Source organism: Rhincodon typus, unplaced genomic scaffold (assembly GCF_021869965.1).
Source record: "Rhincodon typus isolate 14 unplaced genomic scaffold, sRhiTyp1.1 hic_rhity00001388, whole genome shotgun sequence".
Lineage (NCBI taxonomy): Eukaryota > Metazoa > Chordata > Chondrichthyes > Orectolobiformes > Rhincodontidae > Rhincodon > Rhincodon typus.
Window position 1 is genome coordinate 11,118 of NW_025967026.1, and position 13,429 is coordinate 24,546.

The 13,429-nt window shown below is 39.0% G+C and overlaps 1 protein-coding gene across 2 annotated transcripts; it reads left to right on the forward strand.

Moving 5' to 3' along the window:
• The first annotated feature begins 480 nt into the window (after window positions 1–480).
• Window positions 481–6,480, forward strand: LOC109924541 (ADP-ribosylation factor-like protein 4A). 2 transcript variants are annotated; one of them, XM_020524537.2, is made up of 2 exons: window positions 481–591; window positions 2,297–6,480. In XM_020524537.2, the coding sequence occupies exon 2, from the start codon at window positions 2,415–2,417 to the stop codon at window positions 3,015–3,017; it is 603 nt and encodes a 200-aa protein (XP_020380126.1). In that variant the 5' UTR covers window positions 481–591; window positions 2,297–2,414; the 3' UTR covers window positions 3,018–6,480. The 2 variants fall into 2 exon arrangements, with proteins under 2 accessions (XP_020380126.1, XP_020380122.1); XM_020524533.2 differs by lacking the exon at window positions 481–591 and adding an exon at window positions 926–1,122.
• Window positions 6,481–13,429: the final 6,949 nt, after the last annotated feature.

Sequence of the window (13,429 nt, forward strand, 5' to 3'; positions counted from 1 at the left end):
TCACACTAACTCCTGCCTGTACCCCTCATTATTTAATACACTGTGATTTCACACTAACTCCTGCCTGTACCCCTCATTATTTAATACACTGTCGTTTCACAGTAACTCCTGTCTGTATCCCGCATTACTTAATACACTGATGTTTCACACTAACTCCTGCCTGTACCCCTCATTATTTAATAAACTGTGATTTCACACTAACTCCTGCCTGTACCCCTCATTATTCAATACACTGATGTTTCACACTAACTCCTGCCTGTACCCCTCATTATTTAATACACTGTCGTTTCACACTAACTCCTGCCTGTACCCCTCATTATTCCATACACTGTTGTTTCACACTAACTCCTGCCTGTACCCCTCATTATTTAATAATGTCGTTTCTCACTAACTGCGACCTCGCGCTGTCGCTGTTGTTTTTTTCAAACGGATTGTGTCTGTGGTCTCCTGGTGACCAGTAAACAAACAGCCAATCAGAGTGGAGAGGGCGGGTATACGGGGCTGCGGCAGCACGCGGAGCCGCCAGGGGTCTCCGCAGAGCCGTTTACTGAGCTGGCGAGGAAAGAGGCAGCCGCCGTTGTGGTTCCTGAGGTGAGCAGCTCACTCTCTTTTTCCGTACGTGGGCAAGGCGGTGGCCTCGATTGCCCATTTCGATTTAACTCCTCTTGTATTCCTTTTTAAATTGAGATATAAAACGGCTTCGCGGGTGTTCGGTGAACTCTTTGAAAATGGACACCTGCGGCAGGCCAGTTGTGAGACTGACGGCGGAGGCGGGGCTATTGAGTGGGCGGGGCTTAGTGATGGGGCAGAGGGCGGGTGCCATGGTGTGGTGTGTCAGCGTCCAGATGGAGTGCGGGGGCGGGGCCTGCTATGGTTCGACATGGAGTGCGAGGGTTGGCTGGAGCAGCCAATGGGCCTGGAGCAGGAGCCGGGGGGCGGGGCCGAAATGGAATGTTGCCGCCGCCGCGTTCGGCCGGTTCTAGGTTCTAGTCGCGCGTCCTCAGACTGAGTGGAGTCAGTGGTTCATGTAGATCGTGTTGGAGCGAGTGTCTGTTTTTGTGTGTGAGAGAAATAAGTACTGACATTGAGGAGTCAGCTTTCTCCATGCACTCGGCTTTTGGGGTGGGTGTTTAATCTCTCGAATAATCAAACTGGGGCGGCACGGTGGCCGGCGGTTTTCGTCCTCTCCAAAGTTATCAAGCGTCTTTTTTCCTCTTAAAAACAAACCGCATAGTTTCTGCTTCTTCTGATGGTGCGCGGGCCAGCTTCCTAATGTAGAACAGGCTTGAAGGTCTTGGCAACTCATTCACCTTCATAGTAATGGCCATACCGGCACGTTTACAAGGTTTGTCTCCAAGACTTGTTGAACAGTCGGCTGCAGGTTGTGTTGTGTATTTGTGAAAGTGAGTTTAAGAAGAATGTTTTGACACAAATGAGTTACTGCAGCGATAATTTTACACGACGTGATTCAGTGTGAGACGGAGGGAAATGTATACCATCTGAGAATGTACATAAGGTAAAATACAAAGTTAGCATTTGTTGCTGCTTGTGGCTAACTTGGCTAACCTGAATTCAGCAAAGTGAGTGAAGAGCCTGCGCTGAATTTATTGCTGCTGATGGTTTCATAAGGGGATCTTTTTTATGTGTTGTGTGTTTGTCGGCCAGACTGAGCTGAGTGTAACTGGACAGCTGTAGGAAATTAAAGCAGCTAAAATAGTCTGGATGTGTGCAACGCTTAGGAAGCGCAGATGCTTTACAAGAATTGGGTTTATTTATATTACAACGTTGCGGTTTTGTATGTTCGTGACTTTAGTCAGTTGGTAAACGCCCTAAGTAATTCAGGGATTTGGTTTCTCAGTGTGCCAGGCATGTCACGGCCGACGTTTGAAGTAATTTGACACAATCTTGTTAAATGTAAACGTTTATCGTTTTCTTTCAAATCCTAATTTTCTGTTTTGAAATGGAGATCTGTTTTCGCCCAGCATAGTACAATTGATAGACTCAATCTGGCGATCCTGGTCACGGTCGCAGAGTCGGTCTGGATTTGGTGTGCAATTTTATTCAGGACTTGAATCAACCCACAGAAAATTTACTGTGCAGTAATTCAGTATGTTACATGGCACGTTTTAGAAAGTTTTCCTGAGTGGATCTTTTGCCTTAAAAATGATAGCTGGAATTTGTTACTTATATCAGATGTGACCTAGTATTAAAATATAACCAATCAATTTGTGTTGTACTCATGTACTTTCCTGCTGTTGTACGTTATGTATTGAGATTTTTTTTTATTTTTATTTAGATATTAATATCTAAGCTACACTGGATTCACGTTGCAGACTGGAATGATCAGCACTATTTGGAATTAACTGTGTTTCAGTGTGGACATCGCTACATTTCTCTTTTGCCTCTAATCCAAGATGGGTAATGGACTTTCAGATCAAACTTCTATTTTATCAAGTTTTCCATCTTTTCAGTCTCTCCACATTGTTATTCTGGGTTTAGACTGTGCTGGTAAAACTACAGTTTTGTACAGATTACAGTTCAATGAATTTGTCAACACTGTTCCAACAAAAGGATTTAATACTGAAAAAATCAGAGTGACTTTGGGTAACTCAAAAGCAGTGACTTTCCACTTCTGGGATGTCGGTGGTCAAGAGAAACTGAGACCACTGTGGAAATCTTATACACGCTGCACAGATGGTATTATTTTTGTGGTGGACTCGGTAGATGTGGAAAGAATGGAGGAAGCCAAAACTGAATTGCACAAAATAACCAGGATCTCTGAGAACCAAGGAGTGCCGGTACTTTTGATTGCCAACAAACAAGATCTCAGGAACTGCCTCTCGCTCTCTGAAGTGGAAAAACTGTTAGCTTTGAGTGAAATAAGTTCTTCCACCCCCTGGCACCTTCAACCTACCTGTGCCATAATAGGAGATGGACTTAGAGAGGGACTGGAAAAACTTTATGAAATGATCATTAAAAGGCGGAAAATGTTGAAACAGCAAAAAAAGAAGAGATGAATGTACAGAGGTTGAAGATGCTTTGTATTTTTAAAAGCTGAAATATTGCTACACTGGTCATTACACCTTTAGCCTTTTGACAACATTAATGTTAAAAATGTGAGTCTAGTGAGATCTAAGGCAAAGCTTATTCGTGGGCTCACAGTGGAAGTGGATATGATAATTAAGAATGGAGAGCAGTTATACTGGCATAAAACTGTCAGCATCCTTTATTATTAGACCAAAATATATTCAAATCTGTAGTATTTTGTCTTTTTTTTAATTAAGTTTCTAATGTCTGTTTGCGTTTAAATGTGTGTGTGTGTGTCATGTGTTCCACTTTTGAGGCCTGCAAGACAAGGTACCTGCACAGCAAGTTCTGTAATATTTTAGGCAAAATTGAACACTAAAAATATTTGGATGTGAACTGTTTCAAATCAAGAAACACCTACCAAAACTACATGGAGAAGAAAATGGCTGATACAGATTATAGTTCGTTGCTGTTTCTTACCTTTTTGGCTAGGTAGTGGTTAGAGACTATTTAAAATGAGATGCTACTGGAATTGAAGAAGGCACAAAATGCTCCTACTATATTATCTGTAGTGTTAGAGTTGTTGGCAAGCATGTTTCTTTTAATAAAACAGTGGAAAATGTGTGGTGTCAGAACTAGGTCTCTGGGGAGAGAGGAGGGAAAACCTGGAACACTGTGTTTAACTGACCTTGAACTTTTATTTAAAAAAAAGCTTTCAGTAGACAGACAGGAATGTAGCAATCACATGTTAGTTTGTTCTTGTCACTGATATTCACGTTAAAGTTGCTGCAAAGCCTCATTTCTAAGCAGTGTTAACATTTGGGAGCTAGACTCTTTACCGTATATAAGCTGTGACTTGATGTGGTAGAAACTTAAAACCTTTAGGTCTGCATACGTTGCCAACTGTAAAATGTTCCTGTTAATGCTATTTAGGCAAGCATTGCCATGAATTGTAGCATTTGGTGCCATCTTTTTATGAGTTTCTCCATTTGGAGCTCTTGTTATATTTCATTTTCTTTTGAAGGTTGCAAAATCTTTGTATATATTAATGTTTGAAAGTAGCCACTCTTTGGCTAGTGGTCTCAAGAAGAATTCGAGAACCATTCATTCTTGCTGAAAATAATAATGTATTTGTTTACTGCCTCATAAAGGGATGGTATCATTCTAATGAAACTACAACTGGCTAGCAACCCAAACCTAGCTTTCCCAGTTAGGGTCATTTAGATGGGTGTGTACAGATTACACCAATCTACAAAAATTCAAAGTTATTCCAAGTTCATACGCAACTTTTTTAGTTGATTATCCTCCTCAGCATACAAGGCCACAGCAGGTCATTTCTCAACCTGTAATTTATTGTAGAATTTGTCGTTCTGCATGTGAACATGCTGGAAGAATTTACAGAATATTTAAATCTGTTAAGCCATCTGTTGTTTGTTTTTATCTTATGACTACGTTCCTCATATTACAAGTATGAAATCACAAAAATACTTGTAAATTTTCTGAAATTTCAGATAAGTGAGACCAATTTAATCATTGGAATGCTGATAGCAATATATTTGTTTAAAATTTGATTATTGTTTAATTTTTCAACATTTAAAGTGCAGGCCTATGTGTCCTGAGATGATGATGATGAGCAATTTTTTATTTAAATGTTTAACCAAAGTTCACCACCTGAGGAAAAACAAAGCATTATAAAGAGAGGATTGTTCCTTACACAAGATGTGGATTGGCTATATTTTCCTACACCACTTTGCTGAGGATTAATTTCCTCCTTTTCTGCAAATAAGTTACAACCTCACTATATCTATAAATTCTTGACGTTTTTGTAAATGTTCATTTGATGTTTCCTATGTTTTTGTTCCCTGACTTTTTTTTTAGGTTTGAAAGATATTGAAACCCTGCACTTTTGTGTAAACAGCTGAGGAAAACATTTTCTTGTGTATAAAGCACAGAAGCTTGTGTTCAAATTTTCACATTTGAAATGAATCGAAACCTAGATGGTCTGAATGTAGACAACGTCCCTGGCATTTTTTAAAAAAAAAAGACCATTTATGACCTGCAAAGAACTGTGCGATATCTTGTGGGTTACAGAAGCTTACTTACTTAGTGTTTTCTATAATTCAAAAAAGCAGGTCAATTCATTTTAATTTAGTTTATCATTATTAAACCTCATCACTTGCAGAAAAGTAACAAAAGCAAACCAATTGGTCTGACATTGCAGTTTTAAAGGAAAAATGAAATTGATGCTATTACAAACTATTTTCTATCTTCAATGACCTTGCATCTGGACTTCCTTTGGATTAAGTAAGGCTGTTGTCAATATTTTACTGTATTGATTCTGACACTGTAAATATCTTCTGTTTTTGACTTGTACAGTGGCTTCAGGAAATGCACTTTAGTGTTCATTAAAGATCAACAGCTTTGTGTAACATCTGTTTTAATAACTTGTTTTAAGAATTGAATGACCTCTGTTGGATTTGTCTTTGGTTAAGTGTTTCCACCTGCACTAGTGGCATTGCTGTCATTGATTGGAAAAATTCTTTATATTTATATGAATGTTGGAACTTAATAAATACAACTCTGAATAAATTGTCAGTTTTCCATTCAAATCACTCAGGCAACAATGAACCCATCTCAAACTGCAATTGCAAAATCTTTTATTTTGTAGCTTTTAAGTTAGGAGAAGGAGACAACTCAATACAATAGGAATTTCTTTTATGTTCCAATAAGTCAGACTGAGAAAAGAGATGAGATTTATATTTTGTGAAACTTATCTGTTCAAGGAATAGAGCCATGTAGCATGATGCTTTGTTTTACATAAGCTTTTCATCTTGGAATTACAAGATGATAGAAACATACTTCTGAAACTGATTTGTAACAACCGAGAATCTGCATGCTGCTGTTAGCTTACTGAAATGGTTTAAAATTGGACCATACTGTCACTGGAAGATGACCTGTACATTATGTAAATACAGCATTGGGAGTCAAAATCACGACATATTAGTTCACAACAGTGTTCTGCAAAAATTAGTTTTATTTTGAACATCAGTTGAAGCTGAATGTTTGTTTGTTTGTTTGTTTATTGGAAAGGGTTACATAAATGTCCCTGAATATCCCAATGTTTATATTGGAGTCCAGACAATACACACCCATGAACTGAGGGGTTCTAAAAAGAAAGCAAAAACGTCTAAGAAGCCAGTGTAAATTAAAACTGACGTATAAAGTTTTATTTTGTTGTTCTTTGCCTTTTTGTAGCGAAAAGGTTATTTTGTTCTGAAGGATTGTGGTTCAAGGTCTGACAGTTGTGGTTGAAGTTGGAAACATTGATTTCCTGTCTGCATCCAACCACTTGTGGAACTAAGGAAAGGAGCAACAGATACTGGGAAAGGAGGTTGTGTAAAATGTTGATTGTTTAACTTTCATAACATTAAAGCCACAATCGGTTAAAGAGGACTGCCTTGTGGACTCCCAAGTCATTGTTGATGTAATGGCAAGAATTGTGCTAATTCTGTGATCTGAACTGCAGGCAAATTTCTCCACAAATGTGCCACAGCAAATAGCTGTGAAAGTCCTCTACCTTAATTTTCTGGTAGCAAATACAACAAAGCCATATGATTTAGGCTGTGCTGACGTTTTCATTTTGAATGTATTGTTCTGTATCGAGTTTTCCCTATTTCAGCTTTAGCAGTAGAATTTTTTTTTCTGCTGCTCATTACCCTAATCCCACTTCAACATTTGTCTGGCATTTTTTTTGTATAAAGCCAAAGTAAAAACTGCACTTTGATTTTACTTATGAAATCCATATGCAGTTTTCTCATTTATTTCTAGATATGATGGCCTAAATGTTGCTTGGTTGAAAATATGTGTTCTTCTGTTTCTAATAAATAATTAATTATTGCTAAAATTCTCCAAACCTGGCAATATTCTTTCATGCGATCACGATATTCCTATAAAGTGGCAACCAGAACTGTATGTTGCATTTTATCTGTGGCCTAGTGTTTAATTCTAAAATTATCTACCTAATTTTACATTTCTATGCGTACTTAATAGAGTGCCCTGTACTCCTGTTGACCACCTGTCCTGCTAACCTCATAGACCTGTTCATATGCATTCAAATGTTCCCCTATTCCTCTGTACTCTCAAAATCTTAGCATTCATTATGTATTTCTTTGCCTTGTTTGTTCTCCCAAATGCATTATGTCACATTTAACCTGGATTAAAATCTATTTGCTATATTTCTACCCATCTGACCAGTCTTATGTCTTCCTGCAGAATACAACTGTCTTCTTCAATATATATCAAGACACATGACCATTGTTTGCATTATCTGCATATTTTTAAATTATACTTCATCACTGGAGTTAAATCACAGCAAGGGACTAAATGCTGAGCCTGTGGAACCCCAATAGAAACACCATTTGACCATTACTTGTGCTTCCTGCCTCTTTCAGATTTAGATCAAATTTGTTAAATACTGTTGGGCTCTTTTCTAACCAAATCGTTCTGGTGTATTTTACAAAAAGCCTAGCTAAAATCTATGTAAACTACCCGTCTGCTTCTTGTTATCACCTCAAAAACTCTTGAGTACAGCAATGCTGTCGGTTCATCAAAAAAAACTTCTGTCTTCTGCCTTCAGACACAAGTTTTCTTTTGGATTTTTCGTGGGTCCTACTCTTTGTTATCTTCATGCTCCTGATGTACTTATAATTTTTTTTGAGTTTTCTTTAATTTAAATCATTTTTTTCTTCATACCTTCTCTTTTGCTTTTCTAACTTCCTTTCTAATTTCTTCTCTGCATTCTCTATATCCCTTCAGACTTTCCACTCTAGAGAGATATCCGTATTTGACAAAATTCTCTTTTATTGCCTTCGCCTACTCTGTATGACCTTTGACTTCCACGAAGGTCAGGAGTATGGAATTTGTAGTCCTTTATTTGTGAAAACTGATTTGTTCTAAAATATCTCTATCTTCCTCTTGGATGGCTACTCTTGCCAAACTGTTAAAGCTACAGCAAGACTACTTGCATGTCAAACAGCATGTATTATTCAACAAGGCTAAGTAATGTGATGATTAACAGATCAAATTTAAGTTTTGAAATCCTGGTGCCTCCAATCGTGAATAATGGTTGACAATTAAACATTTTAATAGGAGGATGAGTCTGCATAAATATCTGCATCCTCAAAGTTGGGGAAACCCATTACAAAATACAAGGTTGAAGTATTTGGATCCATCTTCAGCCAGAAAGGCTGAGTTGATGATTTGACTTGGCCTCTTCCTGAGGGCCCCAGTATTATAGATGTAAGGTTTCAGCCAATTCAATTCATTCCATGTGATATAACAAAATGGCTGAAGGTGCCGAATACTACAAAGGCCCTGACAACATTCCAGCAATTCTAGTGAAGACTTCGGCATCAAAACTAGCCACACTCAATGTCAAGTTATTCCAGTACAGCTCCAATGCTGGCGCCTACCTGACAATGAAAATTATACGGGTATCACTTGTCCACAAATAGCAAGACAAATCTAACAAAATGCGATTGTTGAGATATCAGTCTGCTGTCAATCTTTCAGTTAAGTCATTGAAGGAATTGTTTATCATATTGTCATTTGGGTACCATCACTAGGATCCTAATCTCATTATAGACATGGTCCAAACAGGGCCAACAAAATTAAGGTGAGATTAAATTGAGGTGAGAGTGATTGCTGTTGCCACCAAGATAGCAATTAACCAATCTTAGCACCCATGAATCTGAGCCAAACTGGAGTTGTGGGAGTTGGGAAAACATTCTCTGCTCACTGGACTCTTAGATAGCATAAAGGAAATTCCAACAATCACAACCAATCGTATCAGGCCAAGAACATCACTGCAGGAGATCTTATGGGTGATGTCCTAGACCCGACAAGCTTCAGTTGCTTCATCAATAACCTTCCATCTGTCATGAAGTCAGATGTGGGGATGTTCAAAGATGATTGCAATTAGTAGCATAATTTATGGCCCTTCAAATACTAAAGCAGTCCGTATCTATATTCAACATGACTTAGACAAGCTTCATGCTACACGAGCATACTGACCATCTTAAACAAGAGAGAAATTAATCAATGTCCCTTAACATTCAACAGTATTACCTTTGTTGAATCCCTTATTATCAATATCCCCTGAGTTACCATTGCGCAGAAACTGAACTGGATTGGTCTAGCCAAGAGCAAAAAGGCTAGCCAAGTAGCTACAAGAGAAGGACAAAGATTAGGAAGTCTATGCCAAATAATTTACTTCTTTTCTTCACAATGTCTGTCTATTGATTTTGGGGGTTCATGATCGCAGTTACTTAACACAACAGCAGATCATTTGTAAACAGTTTTTGGATAGTTTGTTGAGTTGTTAAGAAGCAGCAATTTGGTTGAATATTTTAGTCTATTACCCAAAGGAAATATGCAGCCACGACAATTGAAGATGGTTCACTGATACTAAAGGACAAATGGGCTGCTGGCATGGAATATATGGGTCTTGTTAAAGTTGAGAAGGCAGCATCTTGCTTTCCAGTTGAAGTGTTAGGGAACATTTCTCTACATATTTGGCTTCCTCTTCTGGTACATCTTCCATCTAGAGAAGATAATTCCTTGATGAGAACTGCTGCAGCCTGCTAGGACCATGTGTTGAGGACTGCTCTATGCTGCTAAACGCTTGTTGATATATCCCATTTCTAGAGGCTTATGCTGTGTCAATCAATTATTTGAATCTTTGTGGCCAATGACTATGGGCAACTACTCATGACATTGGATGACCATTGTTCCTTTGCCTACTTTCTTTTGACTGCTAGTATTAATTCCTTCTACAAACAAACACTTCTTATTTTCCCGAGTACAGCATTCATAATAAAGGAATGTGGTGCCCGACAAATTTCTTTATTTACCTTTGTAGAAGGCTGTTTAACACTTAACACAGTCAAACAAGGTTTCATGCTGCACAATAAATACTAAATATTGAGTACTGTTGAGGAATCGGCACAGTGCCTCAGTAGTTAGCACTATTGTCTCACAGCATCAGGGACCTGGGTTCGATTCCAGCCTTAGGCAACTGTGTTGGAGACATTCTCCAACAGTCTCCTGTGTCTGTATGAGTTTCCTTGGGTGCTCAAGTTTCCTCCCACAGTCCAAAGATGTACAGGTTAGGTGTATTGACAATGCTAAATTGCCCATAGTGTCCAGAGATGTGCAGGCTAGGTGGAAAATGCAGAATTATAAGGATAATGTAAGTGAGTGGGTCTAGCCCACCTAAACTTTGAGTCATGGCCCCTGTAATTTCTTCCCTTGCCTCCAAGAGCAGCCTGGGGTACAACTGATCCAGACCTGAGGATTTGTCCACTATTAAGCCTGACAAACTCTGCAAAATCTCCTCACTCCCTATGTCATACTGCTCAAGAACCTCACAGTCCTGCTCTCCGAATTCTGTACCTACATCCTCCTTTTCCTGGGTGAAGACGGAGGTAAACTACTCATTTAATGTTCTACCAATTCCTCTGACTCCATTGCCCCCTTGACACCTAATGGACCCTACTCTGTCCCTGATTATCTCTTTCCCCTTAATATAGTTATAGAATATCTTAGGACTCTCCCTAACTTTACATTTCAGTGTTTTTTTTAATGCCCGCTGATTGCTTTCCTAATTGCTTCCTTAAGCTCGGTCTCCACTTTCTACACTCCAGTAGGGCCTCTGTTGCTTTTAGCAGGTGCAAAGGGACACATAATCTCTTTTCCTTCTTAGCCAGTCCTGAATATTCCTAGACATCCAAAGTTATCTGTGCTTGTTGCTTCTACGTCCTAAAATGAACATGCTGGGCCTGTTGTTGCCCCATTTTCTATTTGAACCCTCCGAAATTGTTCTGCTGTTGATTTTCCTTCAAATAGCTGTGCTAGTATTGTCCTCAAAAAAAAACTCTAGGTTTTCTGAACCTACATTTAAACTGATTGAGCTAGAATGTATATCATCAAATCTTCCAATAAAATTAGTAAGGACCCTATTGAATGAGTGTACTTAAGCAATAAGTCCATAATAATGCACTCAAAGATCAACATTTGACGCACTCTAGCAATGTGATTGCAATGAATTTGCTTGCTCCCTGGCACTTCCTTTGATATGCTTCAAAGATGATAAAAGGTACTCTTTTGTCAAGTAATATAAATATTTGTTGTTAAGTTGTAGGACTTCGACTGTCATATTCCTCATAATGGATTTGAGTTTTTGTTTTATGCCATATGGGTGGTGTCACTTCACCTGATGAAAGGTCTGAAAGCTTGTGGTTTCACATAAACCTGTTGGACTGTAATCTGGTGTCGTATGACTTCTGACGTTGTCCACCCCAGTCTAACACTGGCACCTCCACATGTACTGCATGGTTTGATAATATAATTACATGTGCAGCCTGTTCTGTAGATTCTCTGAAATAGTGTTGGTGTAATACGATAATCCTTTTTTATATAAAGCTCAGTGTTTCAGATGAGCTTTGTAAAATATAGTTTATTGTCACTCTGACATTTAACATTGGTAAGCACTGTAACATCATAATTACATTACTGAAAACTTGGACAAATAATCTAGAGACATAAATTTAAGATCCACCATGCAGGTTTGTAATTTTTTTTTCACAATTTGCTTGGGAGTGTGTACCAATACTGAATACCACTATTGCCAATGTTGTTACAAACGTGAAAATTTAATTAAACTACCAAAATTTCCAATTTACCTGATTATCTAATTCAGATTAATAGAAATACACACCAAGATATCACTAACAGGAAAACAACTTTTTTGTGACCAGACTGGAGATAAATATTATGTATAGAGAAAAGAGAAATCAGGATAATACAATTTCACCAATCCAGATCACAAAATGGATAGGTTCATCTCACAATCATTTTGATTCTTTGTTTTATGCCTTTTTTTTATTTACTCGTGGGGCGTGAGTGTCGCTGGCTGGCCAGCATTTATTGCCCGTCCCTAGTTGCCTTTGAGAATGTTGTGGTGAGCTGCCTTCTTGAACCACTGCAGTCTATGTGCAGTAGGTTGACCCACAATGCCCTTAGGGAGGGTATACCAGGATTTTGACCCAGTGACAGTGATGGAATGATGATATATTTCCAAGTCAGGATGGTGAGTGGCTTGGACGGGAATTTGCAGGTGATGGGGTTCCCAAGTATCTGCTGCCCTTGTCCGAGATGGAAGTGTTTGTGGGTTTGGAAATTGCTGTTTAAGTATCTTCGGTGAATTTCTGCAGTGCATCTTGTTAGTACACACTGCTGCTACTGAACTTCAGTAGTGGAGTGAGTGGATGCTTGTGGTTGTGATGCCAATCAAGCATGCTGCTTTATCCTGGATGGTGTCAACCTGTGCATGTTGTTGGGGCTGCACCCATCCAGGCAAATAAAGAGTAGTGCCTTGTAGAGTATAGATAGGCTTTGGGGAGCCAGGTGGTAAGTTACTTGTTGCAGTATTCCAAACCTCTGAGCTACTCTTGTAGCCACTCTGTTTATTTGGTAAGTCCAGTTGATTTTCTGGTCAATGATAACCCCAAGGATGTTGATTCAGTGACGGCAACACCATTGAATGTCAAGGGCAGCGTTTAGATTCTCTCTTATTGGAGATGATCTTTGCATGACATTTGTATGGCATGAATGTAATTGCCACATGTTAGCCCAAGCCTGGATATGGTCAAGATCTTGTTGCATTTGAACATAAACTGCTTTGGTATCTGAGGAATCAGAAATAGTGCTGAGCATTGTGAATTAACAGTGTACATCTCCACTTCTGACTGCATGATGGAGGAAAGGTCAAAGATGAAGCAGGTGAAGATGGTTGGACCTAAGATAGTGCGCAGCGATGATGAGCCCACAGTTCATTAGTTGATTGATTGGAAGCAGGGTCTTTTCCATTGGATATTGAAATTATTTGTTTAAGCACCTGTGATTTAATTTTCCTATTCTTTCAACAAATATTTGAAGATAGCAAATTTACAGAGAAATGAGACAGAGAGATGTTGATGTAGCCCACTTCTGGAGTTTTTTTTTTTGTTTGCATTTCTCTCTGTGTTATGTTGCAGCCAGATCAGTCAGAGGATTATTACTATGCTGAGATCTCCTGAACTCCTAACAGATAGTGCCAATTTGCCTGGGAACACTGTCCCTAGAAACTAACATTGTCTCATATGCAACAGTTAGCTTCTGGGATAGTAAGAACTGCCGATGCTGGAGTCAGAGATAACACAGTGTGGAGCTGGAGGAACACAGCAGGCCAGGCAGCATCATTAGAGGAGCAGGAAAGCTGACGTTTTGGGTCAGGACCCTTCTTCAAGGCCTGTCTGGCCTGCTGTGTTCCTCCAGCTCCACATTCTGTTATCTTAGTTAGCTT

Excerpts from the sequence above, each read along its gene's own strand:
- LOC109924541 (XM_020524537.2), top strand. The coding sequence starts at position 2,415 with ATGGGTAATGGACTTTCAGATCAAACTTCTATTTTATCAAGTTTTCCA.